This window comes from Carya illinoinensis, chromosome 1, assembly GCF_018687715.1.
Source record: "Carya illinoinensis cultivar Pawnee chromosome 1, C.illinoinensisPawnee_v1, whole genome shotgun sequence".
NCBI lineage: Eukaryota > Viridiplantae > Streptophyta > Magnoliopsida > Fagales > Juglandaceae > Carya > Carya illinoinensis.
The window spans coordinates 9,937,924-9,961,836 of NC_056752.1; the positions used below are offsets into that span (position 1 = coordinate 9,937,924).

General features: G+C 35.3%; 1 protein-coding gene across 8 annotated transcripts; it reads right to left on the minus strand.

The window, feature by feature from the left end:
- Positions 1–5,463: 5,463 nt before the first annotated feature.
- On the minus strand, positions 5,464–11,846 carry LOC122309995. Of its 8 annotated transcripts, XM_043123889.1 has the most exons (4): positions 10,240–11,846; positions 7,901–8,020; positions 6,007–6,064; positions 5,464–5,786 (listed from the first exon to the last, which is right to left on the minus strand). In XM_043123889.1, exons 1-4 carry the CDS (start codon positions 10,454–10,456, stop codon positions 5,768–5,770), a joined length of 414 nt encoding a protein of 137 aa, XP_042979823.1. In that variant the 5' UTR covers positions 10,457–11,846; the 3' UTR covers positions 5,464–5,767. The 8 variants fall into 8 exon arrangements, 3 of the variants coding, with proteins under 3 accessions (XP_042979823.1, XP_042979813.1, XP_042979806.1); XR_006242592.1 differs by having other exon boundaries at positions 5,464–6,064; positions 11,485–11,846; XR_006242590.1 differs by having other exon boundaries at positions 5,464–6,064; positions 7,901–8,136.
- Positions 11,847–23,913: the final 12,067 nt, after the last annotated feature.

Sequence of the window (23,913 nt, forward strand, 5' to 3'; positions counted from 1 at the left end):
GAAGTACATCAAGCTGTGTCTTGTACTTGTCGGCATCTTTTCTATAATTCTCTGCATCTTTCTTGTAAGTGTCTGCGTGAGATGAGATGAGATTTTTGGTTTTGGTTAACCAAACAAGGCTCCCGAATTCAGGAGTTCTTTTTTTTTTTTTTTTTTGACCAAATCCTTTTATTTATTTTTTAATCTGTTTTTACTTATTGATTAAGTAAAATTTTTTTAAGTGATGTTGTATTTTTTTTTTTAAATTTAAGAAAAAAAATTAATATTTGAAAAAAAAAAAACTGCATTTGGTGAGTTTTCAGTACCTTTTTTCGATACCTGTAGCACTACTCCAAGATATTATCTTTTGTTGCTGTGATTTGCTTTATCTTCATCTGATTGTTGCTGAGTGTAATCTTCACATGGTTGTTGAACTTTATTTTTATCTTAGCTGACTTTGAGTTGGTTTCTTCTCGATGATGTGTTCCAATATATATATATATATATATATATATTCACATAAACTACTTGGAATGCATGTTATGCCAATTTATTAAAAGGATTTATGCAGGTCAAAATCATAACTTTTTAGATGGAGTTTATAGCCTTCGAGATAATCTAATATGCGTGAAAAGCTCTAAAGAATTACTTAATTACACGCAGAATTTTAGTAAGTGTGATTGAAGATCATAATAAATAAATGATAAAAATAACATTTAGTTCTTTAAAAACAGATTAATTTGATCTAACTTAGAAGTCTCACGTACGTACAAGCTGTTTTTATTGTAATGAGACTCTATTTAGCATTTCCCACTCTTCAATTAATATATAATTGAATAGATTAAGCTCATCATGCATTAAATTAATGGGTTGGAATCCTCTCAACCGATATTGGAGTACTCCAACACATACGATACAAAGTTTAGGGGAATGAGATTCTCATTGGAAGACTCGAGTGGCTATCTGCCAAGACGAGTCGGTATCTTTTGGTTCTTCTTATTAAAAGTGTAGAAACCAAACAAGGAAAAGCAAGAGAGAGAGAGAGAGAGAGAGAGAGAGAGAGAGAGAGAGAGAGAGAGAGAGAGAGAGAGAGAGAGAGAGAGAGAGAGAGAGAGAGAGAGAGATTAAAACTACAAGTCCTACTATATATATATATATAATTTATTCAGTGGTTTCATCAAGTTTTCGTACCCAAAGAAATTTTTGTTTTGCTTATAAGAGTAGTACTTGATTATAATCATAATTTGGATTTGGAGATGTAATTAAATTAGATCGAGATGAATACGATTGATCACGTCCATTACCTGCATGATCATGAATATTTATTATAATTAACCTTCATATAAAGAGTATCATTTGTTAAGTAATTAGATATTTAAGAAATGCGAAAAAAATTAATTATTTTTTTGTGAAGTACTAGTACTACTGAAACGTCATGAATACTCATGTTTGGTGTAATGACTTTAAATAAACATGATGATCTGAATTTATCAATTTATAAGAGATATTCAAGATGATTTCAAAGAGAGAGAGAGCGCACACGGATTTTAATGGGAAATATAATGAGTGGGATCGATTTTGTTTTATGCTTGTCCATGCATGGTGCATGTGAAGAGCAGTACTCAGGTCTAAAGTAAGTTCAGGAGGCCTGCCCACAAAAACATGAAAGCATTTGGGTCCACCTGATTCTTTATCAACACATCAAATGGCCATTTTGATCTCTCTCTCTCTCTCTCTCTCTCTCTCTCTCTCTCTCTCTCTCTCTCTCTCTCTCTCTCTCTCTCTCTCTCTTTATTTTTTAATTTTTTTTTTAATTTTGTTTTCTTCAATGAGAAAGCCCGTATGAGACAATAAGGTCCCCAGCCAACCCTCCCTTTCAATGCATCACGCCCTATATTCACATGACCAAGAAATTGGAGGGTTGTGCATGCATGACAATAGCATGCATGTTACAAGTATATATATGACAAATAAATTAAATGAATGCTTTTTTTGTTTTCATTTTATGTGTGACAAAAAAAAAAAAAAAAGAGTTATAAGTACTATATATATATATAATGAACTTTGGATCTCGAGTGTTTTATGAAAAAATATATATTTGTGCCTGATCACCGATTTATACAGTATAAAAGGCCATACGTATAAAATGGTCTGGTCGATGATAATTTTGTTTCGAGTGAAAATGGGATCTAAAAATGTCAACAAATCAATCTATTAATTGCGTAATCACTAATTGCTTGAGTACTTAGGGAGCAACGCATGCATTAGAATAATGACATATAAAGAGATCAGTTTAATATGCTAGCTAGCTCTTTCTTGTCTCCTTCACTTGAGAGAGAGAGAGAGAGAGAGAGAGAGAGAGAGAGAGATGCGTGTGTGTGCAGGATGGTGCATGCGAACGTTGGAGCAGCTTTCTCCTAATTGCTTGCCCTCAAAGGTATGGACAAGGACCTGAAAGGAAGACAGGGAGGGTGTGGGCCGTATTCGGGATGGAGTTAGATCTAGGACCACGATAAGCAGCATGCATGGGTGGCCATTTTCTGGTTCAATTATTATCCCACCAACCTATATAGCTAATATAATTCCATCAACATAATATATAATATGCATATAATTATTATAATGGACCAAGTGGACACTATAAATGAACAACTTCAGTGATATTGGTCTTACCCTTCTACCTTTCGTAAGATCACACATTTTAATTACCTCATTAGAAAATGAGTACTAGGGTTGTTTAAGTCGTTGTCTTACAATATTACAAGTTTTTTTAATTATATATGCATGTGTGTGTGTGTTTTTTTTTTAATCTGGATGCACTATAAGAAAATTGGACAGTTATTGCCACTTATTTCTTGCGAAAATGATTATTTCCTATTAAAATGAGTGTGTTTTAATATGAAATAGAAATAAGTGATAATAACTGTCCAACTTTCTTGTAACGACATGGAAAGAATAAACTTGTGATGATGATCAAATCAACTTCAATGCATTTCTCATATATATCCCAATTAATTACCAGGGTCGGTCGATCACTAGACTTTGTGAATAGCCGTTAGGCTAATATTTCTCCAAGCTTAATAGGGTATTGGACATAATTCCCTATTCCAACCACTCTCTTTTAGCATTGGATGCTCCCTGGCTCTTTTGAAAACCCAGTACTTTTAAAAGGCCTCCCAACATATACAGAAAGAAAAAGTAAATAAAGCTCTATTACTCTCAGGAAAGTGCTAAAGGTAATGTTGGGACGATGAAAAATACACTTTAATATGCATGAATGATTATGACTTGGCCACCTAAAGAAATATTGGAATGATGATTCCTTGAATAATAGCACTATTGATGTTACCTATATATGGTCATATATATATCGACAAAAATCTTCGTTAGTTCTGAAAAGGATGTAAGGCCAAATATCTTGTAATTAAATCTTCTAGATAGTTGTCGATGGAATTGGTTGTCGTTTAGGTTGCATATAATGGGTCTATATATAGCATTTGAAGTGGAAAGTTTCTTGTTCCATCACCGAATAAAAAGTAAAAAAAAGTTGAAAGAAGCAAGGTAAAGGGCTTTTTGTAGGTGCTATAATAATAAGAGAAGTGTTACAACTACATCGAAATTTCACAAAAATTAACTTATAAACTTGCACGATTTCACGTGATACGTTAGATTTACATTACGATAAAAGTAATTTTACAATATGATACAACATGACATCAAGTGATGTTAGTTTGTGAGTTCACAAAACATTTATCTAATAATAATATTCCTAGCTAGGGCATCATATATATATATATAACTATTGATAAATGAGAAAATTAATGGATCATAAAGACCCGATTGTTGTCGTAATCCTCCTAGGGTTTTGCTACATACAGTCGGCAAATATAGTCGGCGTGCAGTCGGCTGTACGGAATAAATAAAAAAAAATTATAATTTTTTTTTATATTCAGGAGGACCTACATGAATAAAAAAAAGTTATAAAAATAATTTTTTTTTTCATGTAGGTCCCGTATTAATTCACTTTTTTACAGCTAACTGCACGCCGACTGCAACTGTCGATTGCAAAAAGTATTTCTCATCTTCCTAATAAAGACAAGATAGATGCCGTTTGAGAGAAATAAACAAACCAAAGGCATTGTTCAAGAAGCAAAAAATTCCAGGAAGCCAATCATTTGGTGGAAGAATATTAGATCAAAAGCAAATATTAAAACTTTAATTAATTAATATATGATTATCTTAATAAATTAATTGGAGATCGATGGCATGCATTGTACGTACGTTGCTCCTTTGAAAAAAGCAAGATGACAGCTCTATGACTTCTCTTTTGGAATGCAAAAGGATATCTGGGGGAATGGCTAGCCTTGCGTGGACTGTCCTAGTTTTGCTCAGATGGCCCGGGGCTGATCTGAAGGTGATCGTGCATGAAGATGATTTTTAAATTATAATACTTAATTTAATTCATCTTTGTTCATGTGTTATATATGTTTTTGACGTACATCTTCGTATATTTACTAGTTAAATAAGAAATTATTTAAAATACGGGACGTCGGTTAATATTATCTAAAATGATAAACTTTAAGACGAAGAACTTTAAGCTCAAAACATGTGGGCTAAAATAGCTAGCGTATTCTCGTAAATAAGCGCTCTAAACCTGCATTGTCATGGGCCACACTATATATGTTCATTCATTTTATAACCGAAATGAAACCACTGTTTCTTTACTAATAAGTTTATGCATCGTATCACAAAGTTGCCTGCAAATCTTCTCTTTGGAAGTCAGCTTTAGTGATGGAAAATAATTGAGAAGATGGGAAGAGAAGAGAAGAAAGAAAAGAAGTTAGAAAAGAAAGAAAAAGCACTATAGCACATGGCATGGCAGCGTAAAGAAAATGTTACCACAACAAACTTAATTGGTTTCTAGGAACAATATTAGTTTGAAACAAGATTTTTTTTTTTTTATTTAAAAAAAAAAAAGAGTGTTAGAGATAAGATTCAAGTCTCGTTTGGTTATACAGATGAGATGCGAAATCTGTGAATAGCAGTAAAATTTAAGATGTTTTATGAGATTTTGAGAAGTGAGAGAAAAAATTTAATAAAAATATTATAAAATACTTAAAATATTTTTATAACTTGGAATATAATTTTTATTTTAAAATTTGAAAAAGTTGAATTTTGTTTGGATGTTTAGAAAAGTTGTAATGATTAGGTAATTATTAGATAAAAAAAGTTGAATATTTAAAATTAAAAAATGTTTGTGTTTAAATGATCATATATGAATGTTAAGGTAAAATGAGATGTGTTGATACGCCTGTAAAACCAAACATGGCCTCAAACTTTGTCTTAAAAACAAGCACAAACTTGGAATGTTGCTTCTCCGTCGTTTAAATTGTTTTTTTATGCTCGTCGTATTCATATAAATTAAAAAGCTTCATAATTCTTCAGCATATATATATAGGAAGATATGCAAAATTCAAATTAATCTTTGAAAACTTAAAACAATACTGTATTCCTTTCATTGAATATAAAGGTCTAAAGGTCCGAATCACAGTAGGCATGGCGATCTAAAGGTCGATCCTTTGTTGAAACACAAACCAAATTCTGCGCAGTACTGCCCTTAAGACATCTTAGAACTCTGTTGTTAAGTGAGTGGTAGTAGGACAATGTAGAAACTAGCAAAGTTTATTGACTGAATAGGAGATCTTTGGACGTGTCAAGGTGCAATACTACAAAGCGCGCACCAATGAAATGTTTGTAAAATGAGGGATCTTGTAAAGGGTTGCCATCACTAGGAGTGAGTTTCTTCCCTGATACACATAGGGGGCAGGATATGGCTTAGCTTCAACCATGCATGCTTACTCGATCCAACAAGTCCAAGATGTATTTGGCTTGACTAAGATGAAGTCCTTTCTTACCTCGGTTGACATGAATGCCAAGAAAATAAGATAGAGGTCCGAGACCTCTGAATTTAAATTCTTTGTGCAAATTGTGAACTAACTCATTACTGACAAAGATCGAGATGAGTACCTATATATAACCATAACTCCTTGATGCAACATGTACAAAGAAGTGCCAACAAGAGAACCTGTGGAGCCAGAGAAGAGCATGTATTACGTGAAACGAGGCTCGTGATGCTTGCCTAAGAGTTCTATATAAGGCCTTAGGCAAATAACATACATAATCAAGATGCTGCTGGTTGACAAAGCCTGCTGGCTATTACATAAAAACCTGTTCTATAAGAAGTCAATAGAGGAAGACATTTGAAACGTCTAGTTGCTATATGTGCCAGTCAAAATTTGCAAGTGCTAGAAGTAACCCACTGTTTCTAGTTTAATGGCTGGGCCACAAGTCTCGGGGTAGTGATCAATTAATACACTACCAAAAGCTAATGGCAATAGCACCACATGTTTTTTGTTTGAGCTTAAAACCCATTTATTTCAACATTGAGATTGAGAGGCCTTGGACAAAGAGACTAAGGTCTTGTTTGGATAGTGGGATAAAATGAGATGATACGTGAATATTAATGAAATAGTTTGAGTTAATATATTTTATGGGATTTTGAGAAAGGAGAGAGAAAAAGTTGAATAAAAATATTATAAAGTTAAACTATTATTGGAATATAATTTTTTAATATTATTTTTATTTTGATATTTGAAATGAATTATTTTTTGTATTTTGTTTGAAAGTTTGGAAAACTTGTAATGATTAGGTAATGAGTAGATGAAAAAGTTGAAGATTTGAGATTGAAAAATGTTTTGGTTTGTGGTGTTTAGATATTGAGATGAGATGTGATGATAGGAATTTGCTATATAAACCAGGCCTAAGTATCACTGTCCAACAAGTTTAGCTTTGCTTAGTAGTAGTCTAATTAGGATCTGAATCAGCTTGGGTAATAAAATTAAAAGGTGTTGGCTCTAGAGATATAGGAACAACAAAGTGTATTTTTAATGGATGTTTGGTGGCCTTGACAAAACAATAAAGATAAAAATTTGAAAGATTTTGAGATTTAAGATTCTCAGTTTGAGGATGATTGACAATATGAAGGGAGGATGTAGTTGGTTTAGAGGTAGCAATTGGATTAAGGATATGCATATGAGGAGGACAGGATGACAGATGCTAGTAAGAGATGAAGATTTTGTAGAAAGTTGAAGATGGAATAGAAGTAGACTAGTAGGAGGTGAAGGTAGGATGATGATAGGCTGAAAAATGAAGCTTGGGTGGAAAATGTAGAATAGAAAAATGAAGGTTGGTCGGAAAATGAATGTAGAATGAAAAAATGATATGGGTTGACAAATGAAACTTAGGTGAAAAATAAAGGTAGGATGGAAAATGAAACTTGGTTGGATAATGAAAATAGGTCGGAAAATGAAATTAGAACGGAAAAATGAAAGTAGGCTGAAAAATGAAGATCGAATGGAAAAATAAACCTAGGCAACCAAAAGAGCCTGCACACTAGGGCTTGGCTTCCAAGCATGTAAAGTGTAACCAATCTCTATAAGTATTTGACCTCGTTCAAATTGATTGAATTACATAGGAGCTATACTATGGTAGAAATTTATTTTTTATTTTTTAATTTTTTTGATAGAAACTAGAATATCACTAATCAATTGAAATAATAATTACAGACAATTATCAAGCCATAAAACTTTAGAAATACAGTTTGGAATACAATCCCACCATAGAACAATATTATCAACTCTAGAGACATACCTAGCCAACATGTGAGCTACCATATTGCCCTCTCTATAAACATGTGAAAATTAACAGCATTCAAAACATGAGGAAAGCTGTTTAATTTCATAATATAACCCCCCAAGCAAAGAGTTATGCATCCTACTATTATGAAGAGCTTCAACACAGAGTAGACTATCACTCTCCACAATAAGCTTAGGAATTCCCATAGTAGCACACAATTGTATACCTCTGAAAATAGCCATTAATTCTAAGGCTTCCAAACCATCCATTTCCAACTCAGCTTTACTAGCAGCTATTAGAACTCTACTGGAATGATCCCTCAAAACAGCAGCTGCACCAGCTTTCCCTAACTCAGAAAAAATAGCTCCATCAACATTTAACTTCAACCGTTCAGTTTCAAGGTGCTGCCACTTATAATGGTGTTGCAGCTGGGCCCTTATCTACCTCTGTACTTGAGTATAACTATGCAACATAACCAATGCATAGTCTGCTAAATGTTTTTTGGACTGAGTAATAACTGATCATGCACATATTTGTTTTGTCGAAACTAGAAACTCCAAGCGAAAGCAAAGAAAACAAAGAGCTTATCATGCATATTTTTCTCACAGATGTCTAAAGCCATATCATAAACTGTTCTACTATTATTAATTCACAAACCAGGAATATAAGTAAGTAACAAGCCTTGCAAAGTATTACATGTCACCAAAGCATGAGAAATATCTTTAGGGGCTGCTAAACACAATTTGCAAGTGGCATTTATCAAAATATGTTTCTGCACTAAGTTGGTCCCCGTAGGTAGCCCATTTTTGCACGCATGACATGCAAAAATTTTAATCTTAGTCAGGACCTTCATTTTCCACAAATGCATCCAAAGTAGTTGTTGCCCCTGCACATTTGAAGTTTATGGAAAATGGGTGCCTAGCTAATCTGTATGGCTCTATACCAACTTTTAACACTGAAAATTCCATTCCTTTCATGTAGACCCTCTTATCTTCCATATCAACAGAACACAGCTGCACTTTAAGAACATCTTGCACCATATTTGGATTGAAGAGAGCCCTTAACTTGGTTATATCCCAAACTTTTTCATTATGCAGGAACAAAGAGTCGATTGAAACCATGCCATCTTCTTCCCTCACCACTACCCCTTCAGTAGCAATTGACTTATGCCTAGGAATCCACTGATCTCACCAAATGTTTACAGAGGTACCATTCCCAATTCTCCACCTACAACCTGCCATTAACCATTTCATTGCCTCCCAAATACCTCTCCAAGTGTAAGAGGGACATCTACCCAAACCAGCTTGCATGAAACTAGTATGAGGAAAATATTTAGCCTTTAGTAATCTATGCATCAAATTAAGAATCCTCATCTTGAAGTAAATGCCACCCTTGCTTTGTCAATAATGCCGAATTGAAGTTTTTCAAGTCTTTAAAGTCCATCGCACTTTGAGATTTCCTTTGACATAACTTCTCCCAACTTAACCAATGTATCTTCCTCTTACACCCATTTTGTCCCCACCAAAACCTTGACATAATTCTGTCTAAATCCGTACATAAACTAGAAGGAAGGAGGAAACAACTCATGGAGTAAGTTGGAATTGAGAGTGTTATAGCTTTCAATAAAACTTCATTCCCACCTTGTGACAACAACTTTTCTTTTTAAGACTGTAATTTTTGCCACACTTTTTGCTTAATAGACTCAAAAGCTCTTGTTTTGGGCCTCCCAAGGATAAGTGGCTACCAAAGATAATTTTCATATTGCTGAATCTCATAGTTAGACCACAAATTTTTAATCTCAGTTTTTGTAGCAGCACTAACATTACCACTAAAAACAATAGCAGTTTTTTCTCTATTAATTTTTTTCCCCGAGATAGCTTCAAACCTCTCCAACAATTTATGTATTCTTTTATTCTCATCTAAATCAGCCTGACAAAAAGCAATACTATCATCTGCAAATAGTAGATGATTGATATTAGGAGCCCCTACAGATTCTCAGTCCAGAGATATCCTTCTTCCTCATAGCAATACTCAATAGAGAAATTAAACCTTCAGTACACAGTAGAAAGAGATAAGGGGACAATGGATACCCTTATCTCAGCCCTCTAGTTGGTACAATAGGACCCTTAGGCTCCCCATTCATTAACACGAAAAAAGAAACCAATCGAACATAGCACATGATTAGCCCAATAAATCTATGATGAAATCCCATAACCTCCCTAATAGATTGTAAAAAGCCCCATTTGACCTGGTCATAGGCCTTACTCATATTTAGTTTTAACAACATATATTTATTTTTTCCATTCTTTTTCTGTTTGAGACAGTGTACCAACTCATATGCAATCAAAACGTTATCAGAAATAAGGGGCTTGCAATCAAAAGCACTTTGACTCTCACTAATAACACTTGGTAAAATAGTTTTCAGTTTATTAGAAATGACCTTTGCAATGAGTTTATAAGCCACGTTACACAAACTAATAGGCCAATAATCATCCATCTGAGTAGGACATTTCTTTTTTGGAATAAGTATAATATGAGTGAGGTTTAGAGAAGAAGGGAAGGAACCTGAACTCAAAGCTTGGAGAACTGCCGAGATAACTGAATCCCCAACCACATGCCAATATTTTTGAAAAAAAATTGGTGACATGCCATTGGGGCTTGGGGCCTTCATAGGATCCATTTGAAACAAAGCTGCCTTGACTTCATCAGCTTGAAACTCTGTTGTTAAATCAACATTCATCACAACAGTTACTTTCCTAGTCAACGCCTCTCGAAAATCCATAGAGTCGCTAGAAATATTAGGAGAGGAGCTTGTAAAGAGAGTCTAAAAATACTCAACAATGACCCTATCCCTTTGAAGCCCTTCTTGCCACTACCCATTCTCATCTTTGATTCTAAAAATGCTATTCTTCATTCGCCTCTGTGATGCTTTCATATGAAGGTATCTAGTATTGTTATCCCATTCTTTAAGCGATACCACCTTAGAGCGTTGTCTCTATAGCACTTCATTTCTTTCTAACCAAATCTGCATCTCATCTTTAACTAAATTAATAGCTTCAAAATCAGCCCCTGTTTGGTCTGTCTCATACAACGTCCGTAGACTTCTCTGTGCCTTTGTAAGTTGATGCTAGACATCACCAAAAGTGTGTCTATTCCAAGTTCCCAAATGAGTCCCACTATCTTTTATCATCGCAACAGTACTCATATTAGACTGAGAAGAAGCGTTGCTCCAAAGACTCTTAATGATATCCTCACAATTAGGCTCCCCCACCCACATGGCCTCAAACTTAAATAGCTTCTTAAACTTTGGAGATTCTTCTACACCCTCCAAAACTACCTAAATAGGCAAGTGATCAGAGTAGGCTACCACACCATGAGTAACCCAAGCACGAGGAAAGCCATCCCACCAAATAGAATTTAATAGAAACCTGTCAATCCTTTCACTAACTCGATACGGAATAGCCCTCCTATTAGACCCAATAAATTTGGGACCAGAATAACCTAAGTCCCATAGATGACACTCCTCAATAACCTCTTTAAATGCAGTTAATTGTCTCTCAGGTCTAGGTTTTCCCCATTTTTTCTCATGTTGATACATCAATTCGTTAAAATCACCTATAACCAACCAAGCCTCCCCATTTTGTCTACACAACGACCGAAGCAAATCCCAAGATTGAGAACGAATATTTTTTTTAGGAAAACTATAAATAGCAGTTAAATACCATTGCCCCAAACTCAAATTATCATCTTTGATAGCAGCATGAAAATGATAGGGAAAATAGGAAATAATAGATTAATCAATTTCTCAACCTTATAACAGTGCAATCTCACTCTTTCTACCATGAGATCCAATTGCCCATGGGCATTTCAGCTGAGCAGTTTCATGGCTACCAGTGGTGCTATGCCATAGCCACCGCTGATAGTTCAGAGTCTTGGGCCATTGATGCAACATCGTAACCTCCCGAGGCATGAGTTCGTTTGCAAGACCTTACATGCGAAGACTCCTCTGTGTTATTCCGCTTCCACTTCTTAGCAAGTTCGTTCAACAAAACACCCAAAGGTTGAGAGTAATTGGGGAAAGGCAGGACGTCGTTTCATGAATAAATGACATGGTCTTCCATTTCTTACTAGTAAGCCCATCGGGCTTATAAGAAACCGAGTTTAGTGCAATAGGTAAAGGAAAAAAATAATTGTAAGTGTAATTGTATATTAATCTGTATATTAATATGATGTAATTAGTTAAAAAATAAATTTTATTAAAAATAATATTAATTTAAATTTTAAATATAAATAAATCAGTATTAATATACAGATTAATATATGACTGTACTTCTATACAGTAAAACTCATAAATAAATTCTTCGTGTGAGGCTCATCAAGCCCAGAAACGAAGGGGTCGTTAGCCTGAGTAGTAACCATTACATTCAAATTATGTTCCTCAGTAGCCATTCCCTCCATCTCCCCATAGCCTTGCTCTTGAGATACTGGTCCCATTTCCTGCGCAACTATTTCGACAGTTACCTCCCAAAGTTTTGTTTGGGGACGTTCACCAGAATCCATCGTTGTAACTACCACAACTAAACCAACAGCCATGGCCGTAAGCCCCTATTCCTCTGGTAACTGCTAACCTCCAGAGGAGGATCCAGGATCAATGGTAGATTGAACTTTGTCTCTGGTTTTTCCAACCAAGAATCGATCACCATAACAACCTGCACGAAGCCAAATGCCATAAGGCAAATCTATCATGGCCGACAAGTCAAAACTTACATTAACTGATAAACATTCTCTTTCGCCATGTCCCAGACAGCCACGTAGATAACAGAAGTTTGGGAGTCTCTCATAAGAGAACAAGACCCAAACAGCTTCTCCAGCCCCAACTGCAAACATGGAACATCTTAACAGCAGCTGAGAAACCTGTAAGGTAACCCGAACTCTCAAATATTCACCCCATGCCATGTCCTCCTCATCCAAATCGACTTCTTCCACAATACCAATCTTTTCTCCCAGTAGTCGACCCACCACTCCATTCCTTGCCATCAGTGGTAGATCATAGAGCCTAACCCAAAAAGTTGTAGAGGTTAACTTTATTTACTGCAATTGTTGCTTGCCATCAACCTCTTGATTCAAGACCAAGTGTTTGCCAAAAGACCACGGGCCCTCCCGGAGGACTTTTTCCTTATCCCTTCTGTTTTCGAACTCTGCAAGCATAAGAGTAGAGTTCAAATCACGAAACTTCACGCCCTAACCAGCATCCATGCTTTCCTCGTAGTACTCTTGAAAACATCCTTATTATAATGTTGCACAGTAAGCAATTGCATAATCAGGCACTTGCCTCCACATAGAACATCAGCCTGCAGTTTCTTAGGCGCTACCACGATCTCCTCACTTTCCTTTTCAGTCAAAGAAAGGCGTTGATAGAGATCGTTGAGAGAGGCCTTCATAATTCTAACGAAATGAATCAAAGAAGCAGATAGAAAAACTGCACCTGAGGCAGTAGAATCGCCTCTACATAGGAAAACCTAGAGAGTATTAGTCATGCACTTTTCAATTGCATCCAACTTTTTAGAAAAATTAATTAGGTTGATATGTACCTTGCCATATAATTTATCTTGAGTAGCCTTAATTACGTGATTATATATACACACACGCACGTAGGTACTACACATTGACAGTCATCCTTCACCCCTCCAGAGAAGTCATGTTCCCATCAAAAGTTTAACAGGCGCTACTACGGCAGAAATTTCGGTAGCACAAATACCCACAAAAAATCTCCATCAAACCATCAAATTGACGTTAGAAATATTGAGCACAAATCTCCATCTTAGGTCCATGACAATGGTAGTGTCGTGGGTCTTTAGTGTGAAAGTGAAGATATTTTTAGATGTTTCTCTATTTTCATTTCCGTTGTTGCTGTAAGTCGTGCCGTGATTAGATCCGGTCATGTCGACACGATCATCCATCTGATCTGCTATGGCTAGCACCATGGTTGACAAACAAATCTGGCTCTACAATTTCTCTAGAGAAGATAAAGATGTCTGAAGCATATTTAGAAGAGAAAGAATATAAGAATGAAGAACAAGAAGAGGGTGGACAAAGACGCGGAGTGCGAGAGAAGGCGAAGATAAAGCTAGTTTTGGAATTTCTGGTGGTTTTTGTCTAATTCGATTTATCGTAGAGTAAATTAGTGGGCTTGGATATGTGGTAGAGGCATTTTAGCCTAACCCGGGTCTCCTACATGTACACAAAATCAACGGTACAAGGCACCAAAGAACATGCACATACGCCAATTATAATATGGAAAACAACCTAATCTGCCTCACAACATAATCTGCCGAAATTAATCATAATCAAGTGCAATTTACACCATCAAGGCCAACTTCTTTTGATGCTTGGAAATGAAGTCCAAAAAGCACAATGCATCACTGCTCTTCTCAACTTAAATTTAAAACTGTGTTCTGTAGGATGAACCACCATCATGTTTGGGATCAGGTAGGAAGAAAATTAATGAATAAAAAACCTTATGAACTTGAATAATCACCCTTTTCATCGAGAGACTTCATAGTCCATTTTCACATAATCACAAGAGAGAAACAGTTGACACTGAGAGAGAACTCGTCAGAGGCCGTGGTCTCCGCTGCAACCAACGTCTGTCGATCGAGTTGACTGAAAGGCCGCCATTGATATCACTTGGGGCAGTACTAGAGAGAACTAGTCGAAATAAGGAAGAAGTGACTTCAAGCACCAGAGGACCAATATCACTTAAAAAAAGGGCGAAATTGACGGCGTTTATATGTGCGGCGTTTGTTTATGCGCCAGTAGATATATAAATTTACCGACGCTTAATATTTCTACTGGTAAATTATTAAGATTCCCGATATTTAAATTTTTACATAGGTAATAATATATAACTTTGGCAGTGTTTATAACAACGCCACCAATATAGTAATTATGCTCCGGAAAATTAACAGTTTCTCAGTATTTATATTGTTACACTGATAATAATATATGTTTTTAGTGGCGTTTAAATAAACGTCAATAATTTATTAATTATATGCCGTTATATTAACCGTGTTTACCGACGTTTATAATATTACGCCAATAATAATATATAGCGTCATTGGTGTTTCAAAAAATGCCGACAATTGATAAACTTTATGCCGGTAAAGTTTTGAATTTTTCGGCGTTTATATCGTTTGAACAAATGCTGGCCATTGATTAATTCTACGTTGTTACACAAGTAGTTTTCCAGTGTTTATATTATTACACTGGTAATAATTATATAGCATTGACAGTGTTATAAAATGCTGAAAATTGATCAATAAAACGCTGATAATTGATAAATGCGCTTACGTATATATTGTTATGTTGATAATAATATATAGCGTCAGCGGTAAAGGTTATTATAAATTTATTGATAGTAAAATAAATAATAATAAAAATTTATTTAAATGATACGAAAATACTCACAAAATCGTAGTTGAATTTCTGTGATGCCCTATCGGTAAATGCCATATATCGCATAACAGTTCTAGAGGGAGGGAGGAAGGGAGGGAGGTTCAATAGAACTATAAAGAGAGTTCGTGCATCAAGATCTTAATGTGACGCCCTTCAATTTCTTTCCCTCAATATTAAATAAGTAATGTACAATACAATAACGTAAGTATTGTGCATTCTTTTTAAAAATTGTGTAAGTGTCGTACATTTATTTTGAAAATAATACAATCTATTATTAAAAATTTAATCTCTTAATATGGTTCTCATATTTATTTATTTATTTATTTTAAAATGTGGTGCTTGAAGTTGGTTGTGAATACTGACAAGTTTGCCTTGTATGGATTGGCCCAAACCCCAAACCGCGCCCACGTCCAAGTCGTTCTAGACCCATAACTTTCGAATAAATATCATCTGATGCTCAAGTCATGGTTCCTCCAGACCCCATTTCTATAGGACTTGTGTCCTATGTAAAAAATTCCTCAATCTCAGCCTGTAATAGATAACAACAAATACTCATTCTTTATCTTATAAATCTATTTAAATTAAAAAGTAATAAATTTAAAAATAAACATACCACTTTCTTCCTCGTGTCATCATTGTAGTAGGTGCTATCCATTTTCTTATGGGTCTTGACAAACAATTGGGCTCGACTTGGCAATGCTTCGATTGATTTTTCCTGCGTCCAATATTTTAAATTAAACACATATATCAAAAACAAAGAACTAACAAATATTCAATAATAAATAAATATTAATTAAATAAATAGTACATCATGGCTATATACTAATAATTTACACGACTGTTCATTCTTGCACACAAGTTTAAGATGGAAAATAATTAATAAAAGCATGTGAAATTAAAAGATTACAACAATACCAACATGAGGCAACAAAGTTGTGGAATATATACGCTGCAAGTTTCCCAGCGCTTAAAATTGCTGGAAGTGCCATAAATTGCCGGCAAATAACTATTGCAGCGATTTAAAATTGCAACATGTTCGTCAGTATTAACTAGCTACTTTGGATCTAACGCGATGGAAGTAAAAAACCGCGGCCAATATTTTTTCTTTCCCGGCGAAAAATTTATCAATGATTGAACTAGGTGCAATCATTTTCACCAGCTGTTGAAGCAAATGAATTGTATACAATCATATGGCAATTAAATTTCAACTCAGTCCAGTGAGAATGAGTCCCTCAAAAGTACTTCACACCCAAATAGTTTTTCACGAAACTACACGACGTTACATGATCAGCATTTTAAATTACTTAGAGCACAAATTAAATAGTCAAAGCATCCTGTTAAGCAACTGAGAACATCAAGACAAAAACAAACACATGCATATAAAAAACTCAGGATCCTTTAGAATATATCAAGATGGAGAACATCAACAACAAACACATACATATAAAAAAGCAACTGCAATGGGAAGGGGAGAGAAACTCTTGAACCTTACATCTGAAGGCTTTAGATAGAATGTTGTATTGTCATTAGGTTGAACTAGCCCAATCACTAGCATGATTCTTTCCACCAAGCCATGAATTATTTGAAAATTATAAGTTGGGAATTAGAAACACTGGTGAATCACTTCACAAGTAACACATGAATGATCAATTTTTTATGGAGTTTTTTTTTTTTTTTTTTTGGATAATTAGTCTCTCTTTTGCATAGCTATTGACAATCACAACTTCATATATTCAAATGTTAATAACCAAGCCGAGTATGATGAGAACCTCATGTACCTCATATCCTGCAGTAGCACCACAATGTAGAGCAACAAGTTGGCGACGATTTGTTGCTCCTACATCTGTAGTCTCATCCAACAGCACTATGTCACCCACTTCAAAAATCTAGAGACAAAATTAGAAATGAGTGAACTTTCTCTAGAGATGTAAAAGTGAAAGTGCAGGAAGAGTATTACCATGCAAGATGAAGATACAAACAAAAAGCCAATAAATGCAAATAATGCTAAAAGATGTCACTATTACAAAGTGTGGAGAGAGATAGAGAGAGACAGAGATAGAGGCAGAGACAGATCTTCAATTGAAACAGTTGGAAATAATTTAGGACTTATATATCAATTGAAGGTATTAACTAATCAAGAATGTGAACTGATTATATCATAACCCTTGCACATAAATGATTACAAATAAGAGTTCTTCAACTTGACTCCATAAAAAGAGCATTAGAACTAAGAATAATGACCCAACAAAATTAAATAGTATGCAGTACTCAAAAATTAGTAAACCCATATGCTCAGAGATCTGCTAATATGATAGAAACTAAATATAATTACCTAATAATGGGACAAGAGTTAGACTCAACCATAGAAAAATCAATGGTCTATTGAAAAACTACAGTGCACCTTTATGGGCTTTGTTCTGGCCAACAATTTTCAACATACCAGCATAAGATTGGTACGAGCAGTCTGTGGAAATGGAGCAATGTGTCAAACATTAAATAAATAAATAGGAAAAAAGATACATATTGTTAAAATTCTTATCATGTGTCTTCGTCTTGTTTAATTTAAACATTAGAAATTTCAACTGAACTGCATGAGGAAAGAAGAAAAAACAGACAATTGAAATCAAATAAACTAGGAAGAAAACCTTCAGTTTAGTGTTGGAAGTAGACAAGATATTAAGCTACACCAAGAAAATCATGCAGTTTATAAGCACATTTTTTGTATAACATGTCAATAGAAACTATAATTTGGAGGATTGCGTAGAAGGGATAGCAATCAACCCCAATCATCCTCTTTAATAGGAATGAATACTATCATGGAAGGTTCATATCCAACAGTTGATTTGAAAAAATATGGACCCCATATATAGTCCATGATGGGGTATATTGTTTTTTTGATGAGAAATTTCCATGATGGGGTATATTAATAGATTGTATATCATAGTAGATTGTATATCAATATATATGTTATAGTATTGATATAATCTTTGTACTTAAACACTATAGACTGCTAGTAAACAAAGTTAAGAGAAGGAAGTGAAGAAGGAAACCCCCTAATCAATCAAATGGTAAGCAGCGCACATAGTAACAATCAGAAAGAAGAAAATGGAGGCCACATGTTAAAAAGAACACCGGCTTCTAAAAAAAAATGCAGTTCATGAAATGTGATTAGTCTTGATCCAAAAAGGGAGAATAAAAATAATAATAGCAAGGACAAGAAAGGAGAAATTCTTAAAAATAAATATGAGTACCTAAAACTGTTCTTTCAAAATCCAGCATTATCGTAATACCTGAGCACATAAGGCTTAGGATTGCAAACCTCATTTTCAGAGGAACGAGGATTTTCAATGAACATTGCTTTTGAACTGTCTCCTTCATGATTCAACATTGCAAAATTGTCATTATGTGAGCACAAGATAAATGACAAGACCTCTATAAACTCACACATTGCCATCTGGTAGAAAATCATGAAGTTAATAGATGATCCCAAAAATCATGCATATCAGTATCCCTTGAATGTAGTTGCGCATAATACATGGAGTCAACTTTTGTCTATTTCCTTCATTCAAGCTCTTGTAATATTCTGTACAGCAAGCACCTTAATTACTCTTTCCTTTCATGTAAACAATTCTGTGTATAAATAGGCATCTCTCTTTGTAATACAAGTTAAGGTTCTTTTCATACAACACCAACGTGTTTAATAATCTTATATGGTATCCAGAGCCTTTCTTCTCTAATCGAGTTGATCCACAATTTTTTTTCCCTTCTGCTATGGTTCAAACCCCTCCCTCTATCACCAACTCCTCTAGTTCTACTCCCCCTATTGAACCTCATATCATTGCCATCAATGCCAATGCTCAGCTTCGCTACAAGCTGACCTCCTCTAATTTTCCTGCATAGCATGCCCAACTTGACAACCTTGTCATTGGGTATGATCTCCAAGGTTTCATCACTGGTTCCAACCCATGTCCTCTATTCGAAAGTAACCCCATTGCTGAAACCATTGCTGCTCATAGTTGCTGGATTTGCCAAGATAAACTCTTTCTCAATGGCCTTTTTGCTTCCGTTTTTCAGAGCATCATGCCTTTAATGGCTACCTCAAGCACTTTAAGAGAAGCTTGGCTCAAACTGACCCACCAGTATGCAAATTGTTCTCGAACGAGGTTCATGCAACTCAAGGACACCCTCACTTCATTAAGTCGTGGTTCCAAGAGTGTTATAGACTATCTCTAGCAAGTGAAATCCACTGCAGATGAATTGGCACTCGTTGATTCACCCCTCACAAACAATGATCTCACTCTTTATATTCTTAATGGCTTGGGATCTGACTTTCATGATATTGCAGGTTCTATTCGCACATGCAAAAATCTTCTTACCTTTGAATAGCTTCATGATCCTCAGTAGAATCTAGTTGGCTCCAAATGGGTGTTTCGTATTAAATACAAATCGGATGGATCCATTGATCGTTATAAGGCATGCCTCGTTGCTAAATGCTTTCATAAGAGACTTGGCCTTGATTTCATAGAAACCTTCTCCCCAGTTGTGAAACCTGCAACCATACGCATTATTTTATCTCTTGCCGTGATGAAAGGTTGGCCTCTACGTCAACTTGACATAAATAACGTCTTTTTTCATGGAACACTCACTGAGGATGTATTCATGGCGCAACCTACTAGTTTTATTGATGCCTCATATCCAAATCATGTCTGTCATCTTCGAAAGTCCATTTATGGACTAAAACAAGTACCAAGGGCCTGGTACCTTGCCCTGCATGATTGTCTCTGTGGTATTGGTTTTGTGAAGTCTGCCTCTGATAATTCTCTATTTATCTATCATCATCACAACACTGTGACTTACTTCCTTGTTTACGTCGATGATCTAATCCTTACTGGCAATGATTCTACATTTATCTCCACCATCATCAAACAGCTTGGTGCACAATTTTCTCTGAAAGACCTTGGGCCTCTTCACTTCTTCTTGGGGATTGAAGTCATCCCCACCACTAATGATTTATTTCTTTCACAGCACAAATATGTGCGAGAACTATTGTATAAAACTGGCATGGAGGGTGCCAAAGATGGCACCACCCCATGGCCACTTCTAGTGGCCTCCAACTAAATGATGGCTCCAGTCCTGCCGTTAGCACCACTTACAAGAGCATTATTGGTGCACTTCAGTACCTAGCTCTAACATGGCCTGACATTGCTTTTCCTGTAAACAAACTAGCTCAGTTCATGCACTCACCCTCTGAACTTCACTGGATTGCAGTCAAGCAGCTCCTTCGGTATCTCAAGCATTCCATTTACCATGGCATTCATCTCTGTCGCTCTGCTACTCCACACCTTCTCACCTCCTCCGATGCTGACTGGGGCAGGAGTATTGATGACGACTGATCTACCTCAGCCTATATCATCTTCCTTGGCGCTAATCCTATCTCCTGGTGCACTAAAAAACAATGTGCCGTAGCTCACTCCTCCACTAAAGCAGAGTATAGGGCCCTTGCTAGTGCCACCTCTGAACTTGCCTAGCTTCAATCCCTTTTCCATGAACTTGGTGTCACCTTGAAGTCTCCACTGAATATACTTTGTGATAATATCGGTGCTACTCAGTTAAGTCTTAATCCCGTACTTCACTCTCGCATGAAACACATTGCCATTGACCTCCACTTCGTGCGGGATTATGTTAGAAAATAATTCTTCAAGTGGCTCACGTGTCTACTCATGATTAGTTTGTTGATTTAATGACTAAGGCCTTATCCCGTCCTCGTTTTCAACTGTTAAGGTCCAAGATTAGTGTCACTAATGGGAGCACCATCTTGCGGGGGCGTAATAGATGATCCCAGAAATCATGCATATCAGTATCCCTTGAATGCAGCTACGCATAATACATGGAGTTAACTTTTGTCTATTTCCTTCATTCAAGCTCTTGTAATATTCTGTACAGCATGCACCTTAATCACTCTTTCCTTTCATGTAAACAATTAGCTGTGTATAAATAGGCATCTCTCTTTGTAATACAAGTTAAGGTTCTTTTCATACAACACCAACGTGTTTAATAATCTTATAGTGCTATCAATACCTCCATAACATCACATGGGTGAAGAACATCATTTCGAGTTGGAGGTAAAGATACAGTAATATTGGGGTTACTATCACCCGACACAGACTTCTCAGCACACAATTGCATTTCATTTTAACAAATATATTTGAACTCCTCTATTTCCTTAGAAGCCAAACAGAAAAATCTACCAAACATACTAAAATTGATATCAGTGATAACACTTCAATATTTAAAATGAGAGACAATCAAACCCGCTAGAAAAATAATCCCCAAGTCTAACTCATACAGAGGTTACAGTGGTGTTGAGATTTAAGCTTTTCCTAGTTATGATTCGGAGTACTTTGTTTTTGACTAACAAAATTCATAGTTATGATTACACACACATAACAAATATACATGCATACATACTCCATCCCAGGAAATACCCATATTTCACTATTTTGGATGCAGTTTATTAGTTTTCCATATTGTTTAGAAGGGTCTCCAAAATTAGAAGAAGAGAAAGAAGGAAGAGACGCAGGAGAGGGAAGAAGAACAGGAAAAAAAAACTAGAAGAACAGAAAGAATGAAGAGACACGGGAGAGGGAAGAAGAAGAGAAGAAGAGAAAAAAATAGAAGAAGAGAAAGAAGGCAAGAAGCGGGAGAGGGAAGAAGAAGAGAAAGGAGGAAAAAAATTATTTTTGGAGGGAATGATTCCCACAATTTTTTATTTTTTTTTGCAGTAAATTTTATTATGGACGGATATTTCATCTTTAAAAATTACTATTTGAATAATAAAATAGTTGTTCGAATGAAATTTTGAACCATAATGTTTTTTGAGACGAAATTTAAATTTTGTCTCAAAAGATCTTTTAGAGACAAAAATAAATTTGTCCCTAAAACTTTTTGTCCTTAAAAATTAAATATGTTGTAGTGTTATCTACTAATAACTAGCATACGGTAATGATCACTTGCAGCCCATCCAATACCATTCATTATCTAGATAATTTAAAAAAATCTGAACTGTGACACACAAACACGCACATACATATATATGAGTAGGCTAGAAATTAAATATCATGTTTTCATTCAACCTATTCAAGATATTAAAATGTCAGTAGGCTAGCTAGAAATTAACATCATGTTTTCAATCAAGAGTGAGATCGCATCACTCTAAAGGATTAGCATAAACAAGGTGATGACCATTAACATACAACAATTGCTACTTTCTTTAAAATTAGAAGAAGTAAAGTGTACATACCTTATTATATTCAAATACCTCTAATTTTAAAGAAATTCGTAGCTACTATTGTTTAAAGGTTGGTAAGGCTTATGCACGTGATGATTAATTGGAGAAGCAGGTTAGATATCAGCAAGCAAACAGTTTATGATTCTAAAAGCATAGACTCTATGATCTCTCATTTTTTATATATACAGGTTGAGAAACATAAAGCTGAACTAGAAACTCAAAATAAGGAGAATGTAGCCTTGGAAACCCAGGTAAATAAACCGGAGAGGAAACTGAAGGGAGTCAAATGGACATCATGTTCAGAAATCGAAGGGACATCATGTTCAAAAACCGAGTTAGAGAGTCTTACATATGGGAGTGTTTGATGGTGGAGAGTTGTTCTCCAGTGCCATCTGTTATAGTTGTTGGCAAATCGTGGGTTACGGATAACTGGGTCTCAAAACTGAATCTAGGTTTATCTTACTCGTTAGGATGCACCTGGATTCTGGGTTTCAGACTGGACTAGAAAAAAATTTGGTCCAGTTCTACACCCTTAGTTTGCAAGAAAGCAAATAGAAGTAACACTTGGCAGCCTCACGCCAACCTACAATGCCACTTTGCTAGGCCTTCCACCTATGATTCAAAAGTTAGGTTTACATTTTAATAAATTTGTACTTAGGAAAAATTTAAGAATCTTCTTTATTTTCTATACTTAAGTAGAGCTTAGTGGGCTTTATTATAAGGGTTTATTTCCTAATAAAAGTCTGGCTTAACTTAGTTTTGGACAAATAAATGGTTCTAGTAAATTTGAGTGAATTCCATTTCATACATTAAGGTTTAGTGGTCAGGTTTTATATATCCGTGTTATTTCAAGGTCTGTTTTTGCCTTAATCTAACTACATTATATTATTTAAAACTAGGAGCTAAGAGTTTGTTTAAGGTCTAGTGGTCACATTCTATATATTTACTGGCTAGGCGGCCACAATTTGATTGGCAATATACTACGGTGTTGAAAACTTTGTGTTGATAGTATATTTTATCATTAATAATATTAGTATTACTATATCACTATAATTAATAGTATCATAAGTGATATAGTATTAGTATAACTAATACTATAGTAATTTATATAATAATTTGTATATAGACTTAAAGTATACTACAAAGAGAAAATATTGGCATCAGTCTCTGTAGTAAATCACACACTCCACACTTTACGTGTCAACCGATTTTACCATTTGAATTTTTTACTCCTCGTTGAAACCGACAGTTTGATGTGAGAGAGAGCACTTGAAGAGAGAGAAGTGAGAGACGTTGAGGAGAGTTTGAGGCTGATAGCTTGATGAGAGAGAACATATGAGGAGAGAGAGAGGTCGGATGGAGAGAGAGGATTTGATGAGAGAGAGTTTGATGAGAAAGAGCTGATAGAGAGAGGTCAGAGAGAGATCATCTTGAGGAGAGAGAGAGCTTGATGAGAGAGAGAGCTTAAGGAGAGAGAGAGGTCAGAGAGAGAGGTT

Excerpts from the sequence above, each read along its gene's own strand:
- LOC122309995 (XM_043123872.1), bottom strand. The coding sequence starts at position 10,456 with ATGGATTTTCGAGAGGCGTTGACTAGGAAAGTAACTGTTGTGATGAAT. Across the intron at positions 8,021-10,239 it reads TCTCCAAGCTTTGAGTTCAG|GGAAAGCTGGTGCAGCTGCT; the intron begins GTTCCTTCCCTT and ends TTTCTGAGTTAG.